At 53.5% G+C, this 14280-nt stretch overlaps 1 protein-coding gene across 1 annotated transcript in view; it reads right to left on the bottom strand.

Annotated features, from left to right (window-relative positions):
* BCL7C (BAF chromatin remodeling complex subunit BCL7C) overlaps window positions 1-14280 on the bottom strand; it is a 102384-nt gene that overhangs the window by 38022 nt on the left and 50082 nt on the right. The window contains exons 4-5 of the mRNA XM_086932061.1: window positions 10690-10854; window positions 9963-10048 (exon numbers count right to left, since the gene is read on the bottom strand). Of these exons, the coding sequence (XP_086788187.1) occupies window positions 9963-10048; window positions 10690-10854 (251 nt within the window). The remainder of the gene's footprint in view (window positions 1-9962; window positions 10049-10689; window positions 10855-14280) is intronic.

Raw genomic sequence — 14280 nt, 5'->3', positions numbered from 1 at the left:
ATAGATCGATAGAAGCAGCGCCACTGTCCTCCGGTACCCCGACAAGGCGGATGTTGTTCCGTCGGGCCCTGTTATCATACTCCTCCATACGTCTTGCCAGCAGATCATGCGATGAGCGCAGATTTCCGATCTTCGATTGTGCGTCCGCGATGTCGTTAACCAGACTGGTGGCTTTAAGGTCCAAGGCTTTGACCCTCTCATTGGTCTTAGCCAAGTCAGCTCTAATAAGGGTAACATCAACCGCCACCGTGTCTATCTTGGATACGATGGCCTCATACTGTTGACCCATATCTGTCTTGATTCCAGCAATGGCGGCCATGAGGTCTTGAAGGGACACCTCCGATGTAGCCACCAGGTCCGTCCTCGGGTCCTCAAGACTGCGGCTATCAGCGCTGGGGGAGCCTCTTGGTTGAGTGTAACGATCTATTACGTTGGACTGGACTGATCCCCCACGATTAGTGACTTTTGTCCTGCGCTTCTCCATCTCGGGTTTTGTCGCCATATTGGAATCAGTGCCCCGATGGGTCTTCCCGGTCCTGGTGAAATGGCAGCGATCCGCTGGTCTCCAAAGCAGCACTTACACAAAAAATCGCAGACTGCCGGCCCAGGGCTATGGTCAGAACGCACAACTGGTTAGACTACCTGAGCCAGGAATACAGATTGCACCCTAGGTAGTCAGCCCGGAGGTGGAATGGAAACCGAAAGTGAAAGTGACAACACCACCGGTTGAGCAGATGCCAGGCGACCGTTGTTGTTGAATTACTGCTCGGCAATCCAGAGCAGCAGAGACCCCGGTCTCGTCCGGGGCTAGGCCAGAAAACTGAGGACGACGTAGAGATGGTTCCCGAAGTCCGATCTCAGCCCTGAAAAGTGCGGCAGCATCACCACGAGTAGTACTTCAAAAGCCCATCAAAGTAACCAGGATATCGGAAGGATAGATCGATGAGGGCGGCGCGGGTCTCGGGAGCTCTCTGCTTACGCGACCATCTTGGATGCCCGCGTAGCTCCTCCCTTCATATTCACTTTAAAGGCGTATTCTCTATCTAATCAAACCACTATTCCCTTATTGTTGGACAGGCCTCGTTGCAGGACCGATCCCCCCCCGCATCGCGGGGCCCGGACCCCTGCTCCTCCTGTGTCCTAGACGAGAACTATCCCGGCAACCCACCGGGGCAACCCACGGCCCGTCACCAACGGAACCCCAGCTCCTGAACACCCCGGGGCCCCCTTTCAGTACCACTGCCCCCGGCCCAGCCGCCATTTTGGACACTACACGACAAGGCCGCGTGGCCTCGGATCGACCCCAACCCCGGGCCTGGCCAGGCCCCGACATCGAGGCACCACCATCCACCCAGGGGGTGAAGAGACCACTTGGCAGGTCAATGGGAGATGAAGTGTCGATGGCTCTCCTCCGACAGGTGTCGATCGCCCCCAGCCTCCCCGGGCGCTGGCTCCACCCCCCTGCTGGGTGTCTGGACTCCCTCATCCCGGACCTCCCGACCCCCAAGTGCGAGGGTCCGGACATCAAAGGGCGCCAGACCTATAACTGGGGCAGCTCCAGAGCAGGAAGGCAGTTGTATCCTGGAGTCGAGAGACACCGAGACAAACTCATCCTTGGAGGCCTGCTGGCGCTGCCGCGGCTCCTTCTTGCGAACCATATTCGAAGCCTGCTGGCGCTGCCGCGGCCCTCTTCATCGTGAAACCTTCTTCGAAGCCTGCTGGCACTGCCGCGGCCCTCTTCATCGTGAAACCATCTTCGTAGCCTGCTGGCGCTGCCGCGGCCCTCTTCATCGTGAACCATCTTCGAAGCCTGCTGGCGCTGCCGCGGCTCCTCATCGTGAACCATCTTCGAAGCCTGCTGGCGCTGCCGCGGCTCCTCATTGTGAACCATCGTCGAAGCCTGCTGGCGCTGCCACGGCTCCTCCTTGTGAACCCTCCAGCTCGAGGATTGTGAGCTCCATCTCCTACTGCTCCCGTACCGGACCGGTACTAAGACTGTCCCGCTACCCCTTTTTCCCAAAGAGACTAGAATTGGCAGGATCCTCGCATCCTGGTCCCGCTGTATCGTTTATCACCTGCCTCAAGATTTCTATATAAAGTGTGCAGAACTCATCTTTGTGTGGTGTCCATCTGTGGGGGGGGAGTTACTTGTCTGTACGATCACCGGAGAAGGCCCTCACCGGAGGCCTCTCCCCCTGTACTCGGCCGACCCTTCGGGTCCCTATCTAACATTGGTGGCCAGCGGCGCGATCCGGACCGACGCATAATCGTACAGAGAGTAACTCACCCCACAACACACAGCCACCATGACGACAAAGGAGAGTGGAACAACGGAAAAATTCCTGATGGAGAAACTAGAAGAATACAGCCACAAGGAACTGAAACAATTCTGTATAGAACTGGGCATTGCTACCACAGGACTGAGCACAAAAGATGACCTCAAACACGCCTTGGAGTCTTGGGCGGAGACGGAAACGCCCGTACCCCAAAACCAAAGCCTCGAGACCACCGAAACAAACACCGCTCCTACAGAGGAAAGAAGACCGGGCCTCTCGTCCGAGGAGGCCCGAGAACGAGAGAAGAGCCGGCTCCACGAATTGGAACTGGCTCGACTTCGCTTAGATGGAGAACTCAAATTGGCGGAACAAAAAATAACACTAGAACACTTACGGCTCCGAGAGGAGCGAGAAGAGAAAAAGAGTCAGAGGGAGCTGGAAGAGAAAAGACTAGCCTACGAGCATGAGCGCAACTTGAAGGAACTAGAAATTCGGAGACAGAACAAAGACCTCGGAGTCTCCGGGCACCAGAGCCCCCCTGTCCCTACGGACCCCAAGGTCCACATCCCCAAGGATGTCGTCAGAGAATATTACCGGAACGATGATATCCAGCAATGGTTCAAAGCCTACGAAGTAGCAATGACCTCCCACCGGATCCCACGGAGCGACTGGGGAGCCGGGTTATGGGGGAGGTTTGTCAACGGAGGGCGAGACGCCCTGCTGCAACTCCCTGACCATCAGATGACGTCCTACGACCACATGAAGGCCGCCCTCCTCACTCGATACGGGCTCACGCCCGAGATGTACCGCCAGAGGTTCAGCGACTGCAAACGGATCCCGGGTACGACTTGGGTGGAGTACGTGAACTTCTTTAGCAGAGCCTTCGAGTGGTGGATCAAGGGCAGCCAGGTGACCACGTACGAGCAGCTATTCGACCTTATTGTATGGGAGCACCTCTCCAATAACTGCTTCGTCGAGCTCAGGCAGCACCTCCTTGACAGTAAACTGACTGAACCCCGAAAACTCGCCATCGAAGCAGACCGATGGGAGAGCACACGAGTTCCTCGAAGCTGGCCCAGCGAACAGAACAGGGCTTCCCAAGGGCCCCATCGCCCCCGGGGGGGAGGAGGAGGCCAGGGTCGGGGCCGAGACACCGTCCCGGTGGCCGCCACCAGCAACACCCCGCCCCCGGCCGGAAGAGGAAGCCCTCCGACGCGACCAGGGTTCCGCGCCAACGTTACCTGCCACCGATGCCAACGACCCGGCCACTATGCCAATGATCCCAACTGCCCGAAAAACCAGAGTCCCATGCCCCGCCAGGTCGCTGCCGCCGCCCTGGGAGAAGAACAGGCCCAAGAAGACACCGAAGAGTACGAGCCAGACCAGCCCGAGTGGGAACCCGCCGCCATGTCCCTGGTCTGTCTAGGGGAAAGAGACCTGGTTCCGCGGGCGCCCCTTCCCGCCAACACGCAGAAGTACAGCCAGTGGGTCACCATTAATGGACGCCGGGCTGAAGCCCTCCGCGACACCGGGGCCAGTGTGACCGCAGTCCGCTGCCATCTGGTGACCCCGGACCAGATATTACCAAATGTACTTTGCCCAGTACGGTCAGCCGACAACTCCGAAAGCCTGTGTCGGATGGCCTGCGTCCCCTTCGAGTGGGGAGGGGTATCCGGCATGTTAAAAGTGACTGTCCGCGACGATGCCCCAGTAGACTGCCTCCTGGGGAATGACCTCGAAAGTTCCCCCTGGTCAGCCGTTGAGCGAAGAGAGCACCTGGGGATGCTGGGCCTCCCTGAATGGGTCTGCGTAACGACCCGGTCCATGGCCGCCCGCGCCATCTCCAGCCCCGAAGAACCAGAATGGCCAGAACCCCCTCCGCCGATCGTCACCGAAGGAGCAGCCCCAGAGCCCGGTTCCCCGGAGTCCAGCGAAGAAGGACTTGATCGGCTCCGGGACCTTCCAGAACTGGCCCAGTGGCATCAAGAGGGTGGCCCTACTCAGGAACAATTCCGACAGGAGCAGAGAACGTGTCCCTCCCTCGAGGGACTCCGACAGCAAGCCCTCACCCAGAGCGCAGGAGACACCTCGGGGGCCCACTGGATTTATTGGGACAATGACCTGCTCTACAGTGAGCAAAAGATTGCAGAGTTGGGGGCCAGCCGGGTGCTGGTGGTCCCCCTCCGCTTCAGAGACTTCCTCTTGAACCTAGCACACGATGTGCCTCTTGCCGGACACCTGGGGCAGGACAAAACATACAGCCGCCTGGTGACCCCCTTCTACTGGCCGAAGATGCGAAATGATGTAGCAAACCACTGCCGGGCCTGCCCAACCTGCCAGGCCAGCGGGAAGAGCGGCCGAAAACTCAAAGCACCCCTGCAGCCTTTTCCCATCGTCACCACCCCGTTTGAACGGGTGGGAATAGACATTGTGGGGCCCCTGGAGCCCCGAACAGCACAAGGACACCGGTTCATCCTGGTCCTGGTGGACCACGCCACCCGCTATCCCGAGGCCATTCCTCTTCGGACCGTGACGGCGTCCGTGGTGGGCCGAGCCCTGATGGGGATCTTCTCACGGGTGGGCTTCCCCCGGGAAGTCGTCAGTGACAGGGGCACGAACTTTATCTCCAAGTACATGAAGTCCCTATGGCAACAGTGCGGGGTCACCTACAAATTCACGACCCCCTATCACCCGCAAGGAAATGGGCTGGTAGAGCGGTTTAACCGCACCCTCAAGGGGATGATCATGGGCCTGGAGGAACCCCTATGTCGCCAATGGGACTTGCTGCTCCCATGCCTCCTGTTCGCTTACAAGGAAGTCCCCCAGAAATCCCTGGGCTTCAGTCCGTTCGAACTACTGTATGGACACCCTGTCCGGGGCCCCCTCAGCCTGGTCAAAGAAGGGTGGGAGGTGGCCCCTCAGAAGATTCCTCCGGATGTATACAAGTACCTCCTGACCCTCCGTAACCAGACCAGGCGATTTAGGGAACTTGCCAAGGCCAACCTTGAAGCCAGTCAAGAAGACATGAAGCGATGGTATGATCAGCATGCCTCCTCCATCGAGTTCGAGCCGGGACAACAGGTCTGGGTGATGTCCCCGGTTGAACCTTGCTCCCTACAGGACAAATGGATGGGGCCCTTCAAAGTAGTAGAGCGCAAGGGTCCAGTCACCTACCTGATCGACATGGAGTCACCCCGGAACCCCCTACGGGTCCTCCACGCCAATAGACTCAAACCCCACTTTGTGCGCTCGGAACTTAGCCTCCTGATGGCTACCGACAGTGGGGCTGAAGAAGACTCCGAGCCCCTCCCTGACCTGCTGAAAACGCTCGAAAAGGACGGCTCCGTGGAGGGGGTCAGACTCTCCGATGCCTTGTCCCCAGAGCAACGCCAAGACTGTCGAGACCTTCTGCTCCAATTTGCCGACCTGTTTTCCCTCATCCCCGGGGTCACCCCATGGTGCCTTCACGACGTAGATACCGGGGATAGCCCCCCTATCCGACACAGGGCGTACCGAGTACCGGATCGAGTACGCGCCTGCATCCAGACAGAAGTCTCCAAAATGCTGGCTCTGGGAGTGATCGAGCCATCTGACAGCCCCTGGGCCAGCCCAGTCGTGCTGGTCCCCAAGGCTGCCGCCCCGGGCGTCGCCCCGAGCTCAGGTTCTGCGTGGACTATTGGGGCCTGAAAGCCGTTACCAGGACCGACGCTCATCCCATCCCCCGGGCAGATGAGCTGATTGACCGCATGGGGGCCGCCCGCTACCTGAGCATCTTCGACTTAACAGCGGGCTACTGGCAGATCGGCCTCACCCCAGGGGCCCAAGAGCGATCCGCCTTCTCTACCCCGGATGGCCACTACCACTTCAAGGTGATGCCATTCGGCATGAAAAACGCCCCCGCCACCTTCCAGAGACTCGTGAACCAGGTACTGGCGGGCCTCGAGGAATTCAGCGCCGCCCATCTGGACGATATTGCTGTGTACAGTCTCCACTGGGCAGAACACCTCCACCAGCTCCAAGAGGTCCTGAACGCCCTCCGGCAGGCCGGGCTTACCATCAAAGCCAGCAAGTGCCAGATTGGCCAAGGGTCCGTAACCTACCTGGGACACCAAGTGGGAAGCGGCCTGGTGGCCCCCCTCCAGCTCAAGATCGCTGCCATCCAGGCCCTGGAACCTCCGGTCACCCAAACAGAGGTCCGAGCCTTCTTGGGACTCACCGGGTACTACCGGCGTTTTGTAAAAGACTATGGCAGCATTGTGGGGCCTCTCACGGAACTCACATCCAAGAAGAACCCCAAAACCGTCAACTGGACTCCTGAATGCCAGGCGGCCTTTGAGAAATTGAAGGCCGCCATGTGCACCGCCCCCGTGCTCCAGACTACAGCCGTGAGTTCATAGTACAGACAGACGCCTCAGATCATGGCGTGGGGGCCGTCCTCTCCCAACTCAACCCTGAGGGAGTTGACCAACCAGTGACCTTCATCAGCCGACGCCTGCTGGCCCGAGAGCAGCGCTGGAGCACCATCGAACGGGAGGCCTTCGCCGTGGTGTGGGCCCTCAAGAAGCTCCGGCCCTATCTCTTCGGTACCCACTTCCGGGTGCAAACAGATCACCGACCCCTGCAATGGCTGATGCAGATGCGGGGAGAGAACCCAAAACTGTTGCGCTGGTCCATCTCCCTGCAGGGGATGGACTTCACTGTGGAGCATCGTCCAGGCCAAGACCACGACAACGCAGACGGCCTGTCACGCTTCTTCCGCCTCGGCGAGGAGAGTACCCAAGAGGATGGGTGACTCTCCCTGCCTTCAGCTGGGGGGGGACGCATGTTGGACAGGCCTCGTGGCAGGACCGATCCCCCCCCCGCATGGCGGGGCCCGGACCCCTGCTCCTCCTGTGTCCTAGACGAGAACTATCCCGGCAACCCACCGGGGCAACCCACGGCCCGCCACCAACGGAACCCCAGCTCCTGAACACCCCGGTATCGGCTGGCCCGGGGCCCCCTTTCAGTACCACTGCCCCCGGCCCAGCCGCCATTTTGGACACTACACGACAAGGCCTCGGATCGACCCCAACCCCGGGCCTGGCCAGGCCCCGACATCGAGGCACCACCATCCACCCAGGGGGTGAAGAGACCACTTGGCAGGTCAATGGGAGAAGAAGTGTCGATGGCTCTCCTCCGCCAGGTGTCGATCGCCCCCAGCCTCCCCGGGCTCTGGCTCCACCCCCCTGCTGGGTGTCTGGACTCCCTCATCCCGGACCTCCCGACCCCCAAGTGCGAGGGTCCGGACATCAAAGGGCGCCAGACCTATAACTGGGGCAGCTCCAGAGCAGGAAGGCAGTTGTATCCTGGAGTCGAGAGACACCGAGACGAACTCATCCTTGGAGGCCTGCTGGCGCTGCCGCGGCTCCTTCTTGCGAACCATCTTCGAAGCCTGCTGGCGCTGCCGCGGCCCTCTTCATCGTGAAACCTTCTTCGAAGCCTGCTGGCGCTGCCACGGCCCTCTTCATCGTGAAACCATCTTCGTAGCCTGCTGGCGCTGCCGCGGCCCTCTTCATCGTGAAACCATCTTCGAAGCCTGCTGGCGCTGCCGCGGCCCTCTTCATCGTGAACCATCTTCGAAGCCTGCTGGCGCTGCCGCGGCTCCTCATCGTGAACCATCTTCGAAGCCTGCTGGTGCTGTCGCGGCTCCTCATTGTGAACCATCGTCGAAGCCTGCTGGTGCTGTCGCGGCTCCTCATTGTGAACCATCGTCGAAGCCTGCTGGCGCTGCCGCGGCCCTCTTCATCGTGAAACCTTCTTCGAAGCCTGCTGGCGCTGCCACGGCCCTCTTCATCGTGAAACCATCTTCGTAGCCTGCTGGCGCTGCTGCGGCCCTCTTCATCGTGAAACCATCTTCAAAGCCTGCTGGCGCTGCCGCGGCCCTCTTCATCGTGAACCATCTTCGAAGCCTGCTGGCGCTGCCGCGGCTCATCATCGTGAACCATCTTCGAAGCCTGCTGGTGCTGTCGCGGCTCCTCATTGTGAACCATCGTCGAAGCCTGCTGGCGCTGCCGCGGCTCCTCCTTGCGAACCCTCCAGCTCAAGGATTGTGAGCTCCATCTCCTACTGCTCCCGTACCGGACCGGTACTAAGACTGTCCCGCTACCCCTTTTTCCCAAAGAGACTAGAATTGGCAGGATCCTCGCATCCTGGTCCCGCTGTATCGTTTATCACCTTGCCTCAAGATTTCTATATAAAGTGTGCAGAACTCATCTTTGTGTGGTGTCCATCTGTGGGGGGGAAGTTACTTGTCTGTACGATCACCGGAGAAGGCCCTCACCGGAGGCCTCTCCCCCTGTACTCGGCCGACCCTTCGGGTCCCCGTCTAACACTTATGAAGTCAATACTCAAGAAAAACAATTATGAAACTACTCAAAGATAATTGCTCACAACCCAGCCAAGAGGTCATCCACCAACGAACGGAGAAAGTAATCGCCAAGATAGTTACGCCCCTCAGAAGCAAAACAACTATTCCGCATCCAGCCGAGTCAGCCAATCTCACAGTACACAGACCCTTATTTTCGACTCAGCCGTAAAGCCAATTCCCCATATAGCCGAGAAGTCCCTATGTCACATTACCTTTTTCACCACCAAACAAAGAGGTACACTTTCCAGTTACCCAAGACAACATGAGTTCAACATTTTTTACTCAGTCAAGAAACTATTCAATATCCAATACCCAATTCATTACCAAATAAACATTCAAATTAAGACTCTCCTCCACCCACACCCTATTCTCCTTTTTGTTCAAGACCCACTCTGCTTCCCGTGCTGATTAACAACACAATTAAGACACCACATGTATTCATTGCCTGCCTAGCTAAGATACCAGCTACCCATACAACCAAGATTATAATTACAGACTAAATCAAAATATTAATTCTTAACTCAGGCGAGACATGTCTATCAAAAACCCACCCTTTCCACACCCAAAGAGGAACCCGATGCTCAACCAGAAAACAGGCCCATCCCACATGCAACTTAAGACATTCATTTAAAATATAGCCAAATTAGATTATAGAGAGGGTCGCTGTAATTAAACATCAGGGGAAGACTACGTTTTGCATCAGGGTAAACTGAATTATGTGGCAAGTAAAGGTAACTTAAGCAGCTTCTAGCAACACATTTTGCGATAGTGCCATGTACATATCTTTTCTTTTTTACACAGGTTAACACTATCCGAGGCAAGGGTTAATCTCATTAGAACCAGTTCAGCACACAAAATGCAGCAATAAGCAAGAGAAAGGACGTTCAACCATTGCAAAGAAGATTGTAGTGCACAGAAACATGTCTCACGTCATATGTAGCTATTTTGTATCACTGAGCTACAAATTATTTTTTGTTAAATTCTGCAGATTGTGGAGCAGATGATAGATTTTGTGGGAAATGTAGCATATCAATAATTATGCTAAAACAGATGCAAAATAGCATATTTCAAGTGGCCCTGATTATACCTTTGCTTGCAAATACATTTCGTGATGACACATCCAGGACATGGCACTGATTTGTCCCAAGGTCCCATTGGCTGCATGAAAATCTAATTCGCTCATAGTTAATCCCACCTCTGCCCCATAGCTCTATGTGATCTCTACCAGTCAGTCAATTAATCCACTCTCTACCACAATTAATCCACTCTCTACCACCCACCTCAGCTTGCAGTAACTCAGGAACAGGCTCCTCTTTGGTCAGCATTGGAGGATCATCAGTCGTCTCCAAGGTTAGACTCCCGCCATCTGACGGAGAGAAAGCAAATGTCTTGTTAGGAATGGATGTGGCAGCGATCAAGGTTCTTTTCTTGTATCACAACTTTCCCTCATAAGCAGTTCGAAACTTCAGCACAGGAAAAGATTTGCAGCAGAATGTCTCTTTGTTTGACACCTACAAAGAATTGACAGCAGTGTCTCGGTCAATGACCTCCTTTTATTCAACTTCACCACTCGTCATAGAACATCCAAACTCTAAGCTTTTGGTTTGTTAAACATTATTTCTAACTAGCGCTAGAGCCAACTAACATAAGACTGTGACAAAGAAATAATCAAAACTAAGAACCAGGCTCCAAACAAAGAAGGTTATTATTTAACTTGCTAACCAGCTTCCTTACCAACCCTGTCAAACCAGTCAATTACTGTACCAAGGAAACAAAGAGGCCCCCTCCTCTCACTAACCCAAGGCACCTTCATTCAGAGTGCCTTACATTTAAATATTATTAGAGATATGAAGAAGCAGCCCCTCTTGCTGTTGTAGAAGATGTTTCCCTCACTTTTACTCTGCTTCAAAGTATTTTCCGTGTTGAGTACCTGCTCACTAAGACAGATTTGCAGTCATAAAACAGCCTTCCATGTTCTCCCTTTTCCTCACGGCCTCCTACACTTACCCATCTCCTGTCCCAGCATGGGCGGTTGGGAGTCTTCTGTCTTTAGCTCTGCCACCGAGGTGGGAGAAACTGTCTGGCTGCAGTCAGGGGTCGGCGAGGGACTGGGACTTGTGTCTCCCTTTTGCAGTGAGGCCTCAGACATTGAACTCTGGTTGCTGTTATCATCTGAAACACAAAAGCAAACGAATAGCAGTATGGCCCAAAACTGAGGAAAAGTAAAAAACATTTCCCAAAAATATTCAGAAAGAGTAAGAGAAATGAAAATTAAGTGGAAAACAAATCAGAATAGAAAAAGTATAAGACAGCATTAATAAGAATAAGACCAAAAAAGAAATCCAAATATCCATAGTAGAATTTAATAAAAGAAAACTCAACCCAGTATATAAAAACGGACACACAAGAAAATCAAACAAATAAATATAAACAAATCTTCAAACAAAGAGAAAGGGGATAACAGACAAGAAAATAAATGACAATTGACCAAGAAATCAGAAAATAATGGCAAAAATAAACAGAAGAAAATAGTTTGAAAGAATAGATAGAAAGTCTGTCAAATTCTTCCAAATGCAGCACAGATTATCAAGACTAGGGAAAGGAACACATAAAAAACAAAACACAGAAACAAATACAAAGGGTAAATAAAGAAAATATCTGGAAAAATCCAAAATAAACAAGAAATGGGAAACAACAAGACATCCAAGAAAGGGAAACAGATTAAACTGAAATCAAACCAACACAAAATTATATAAAAAAGAAAATATATGAACGTCAATATATTATACACACTCAAACTATCTTCTGCACAAAAAAAGCATTGTAAAAATCATGGTCTAAAATCCAATTCTTAGAAATAGTTAAAAAAACAAGCTTAGCATTGGCAGGTGGAATATAAGAGCTTTGGCTGCGATGGTCTGCATATGAACTCCCTTCCCTCCGATGTGAGAGTCTGTAGCTCACTTTCAATCTTCCATAAGAGGCTTAAAACCTGGTTGTTTTAATTGTTGACTTCAGAAGCAGCCTACATGTCGTCTTTGGGTACCTATTTTGTGACATAGTTCTAGGAAACCCCTGGTTGGGTCGCTATGCGCTCTACAAATCTGATTACTACTACTAATAGTAATACTAAACCACCCATCAGCCTAACACAGAGCCGAGTAATGTTTGCGGCATACAAACCATCCATGTGCATTGCACTTTGAATGACCTTCGTTCCGATGCCATTAGTGGGACAAACTGATTAAGATTCGGGATCGTGTTTGCTTGCTGTTACTAAGGTTGTTTGGTTTGAGTTTCAGCCCTGACTGGTACGACTACACTTGGGATTCGGTTTCCTCTGAGTATGTAAACATTTACGTTCAACATGGAGCAAAAGCGTTTCTCATGTTTTGATTGTTCCAAAGGTTGTTCGTTCTAAACCAATCAACAGACGAACACATCTAGACACGCCCATGTCGCGCAATACGGCACTCTCTTAGGTTTCCTTTCTGGTCCGTATCCCGCCGGCCAGGCTGAGTCACTTCCTACACTTGATAGAGAGCCAACCAGCTATCGAACCTATATTAGACAAATGCACGAAGGGCACGCCTACGCTGACGCCGTATCATACGGCCTCTTTGTTGCCCGTGCTACTTCGGGCAGGTTTAGTCACATCCGGGTTTCCGGACAGCCAATCAACAGGCGGTCGCTGTGAAACACTTGAGCCGGCTCGTAATATGCCTTCCGGTTTCCGGCTTTTACACAATAACCAATCAGCGAACGTAGGTGAAGTCTCCTCTCCGGACCGCATACATCAAATAAAGCTTTCGGGGTCACCTTGTCAATCACCTTCCCCTCGGCTCAGTTTGTAGCCTGAGGCAAGGACGGACAGGCTGGTGGCCCGACGATGGAATGATGCTACTCTTGCTAAGACTCTTTCTTCAAACAGCTGTGGTTTTTCTGGGTCGTGAGAGCTGTACTCTCAGATTTTACCATCCACAGTCTGGATATAATGTCAAGTACAGGGGCCCCTTGTTGCCCCAGGTCTCTCGTTTTTATAATCGTTTAAAAAAAAAATGATTCTAGTGATATGGGCTACAGATCAACCTTAGGGTCCTTCTTTTCACTACATTACTAAGGCTTGGTTGGAGTCTTCCTTTTCTTAGGCAGCAAAAAGGCCCCCTGGTTCAGCGATGAACTTAAGAATTCCAAGAAACTATGCCGTACTCTCGAAAAAACATGGAGAAAAAACCCAACCACTGACAACCTGACCACCTTCAAGGCCGCCACCCGCAAACACCACCAACTGATCCGATCCACCAAGAAATCAGCTCTCAAGGATCGACTTGACAACAACGCCCACAACAGCAAGGAACTATTCAACATCGTCAAAGAATTTACCAACCCCACCGCAGCCTCAAATGACATTACTCCCTCCCAAAACCTCTGCGACTCGTTATCCTCTTTTTTCTACAACAAAATCGCCGACATACATAACAGTTTTAAGAACATTTCGAAAGAACAGCCCACCCCACCCACTCCCAAAACCAAACCGCTCTCTAACAACCTCAACGCCTGGAACCCAATCACCACTGAAGACACCATCCGCCTAATGAACTCCATCCATTCAGGCTCGCCAACCGACCCCTGTCCCCACCACATCTTCAACAAAGCAGACTCCATCATCGCACCCCATCTCCGTGACATCATCAACTGCTCCTTCAACTCCGCCACCTTCCCAGAAAGCTGGAAACACGCCGAACTCACTGCCCTCCTGAAGAAGCCCACAGCTGACCCCTCTGAACTTAAGAACTACCGCCCCATTTCCCTCCTCCCTTTCCCTGCCAAAGTCATTGAGAAAGCCGTCAACAGCCACCTCGCCGCCTTCCTTGAATCCAACAACTCCCTCGACCCCTCTCAGTCCGGCTTCCGAGCAAAACACAGCACCGAAACAGCCCTCATTGCAGCAACAGATGACATCCGAACGCTACTGGACAACGGAGAAACAGCTGCCCTCATCTTACTCGACCTCTCCGCCGCCTTCGACACAGTCTGTCACAGCACCCTCATACAACGCCTCAGCAACGTCGGAATACAAGGAAAAGCCCTGGACTGGATCATCTCATTCCTCACCGGGAGAACCCAGAGAGTCAGACTCCCCCCATTCAAATCAGAAGCCACCAAAGTTATCTGTGGAGTCCCACAAGGATCATCACTCAGTCCCACCCTCTTCAACGTTTACATGAGTCCCCTCGCATCCATCGCGCGACAACACAAGCTAAACATCATCTCCTACGCTGACGACACCCAGCTGATCCTTTCCCTCACCAAAGACCCTAACACCGCCAAAACCAATCTTCACGAAGGCATGAAAGAAGTAGCCGAATGGATGAAAAACAGCCGCCTAAAACTTAACTCAGACAAAACGGAAGTTCTCATCCTAGGATCTTCACCCTCTGCCTGGGACGACTCTTGGTGGCCACCGGCCCTGGGCACAGCACCCATACCTACAGACCACACACGCAACCTGGGATTCATCCTAGACTCCTCCCTCTCGATGACCAGACAAGTCAACGCCGTCTCATCCTCTTGCTTCAACGTACTCCGCATGCTCAA

Source organism: Lissotriton vulgaris, chromosome 7 (genome assembly GCF_964263255.1).
Source record: "Lissotriton vulgaris chromosome 7, aLisVul1.2, whole genome shotgun sequence".
NCBI lineage: Eukaryota > Metazoa > Chordata > Amphibia > Caudata > Salamandridae > Lissotriton > Lissotriton vulgaris.
The sequence above is the reverse complement of the archived record's forward strand: the minus strand, read 5'-3'. Positions and strand labels throughout refer to the sequence as shown.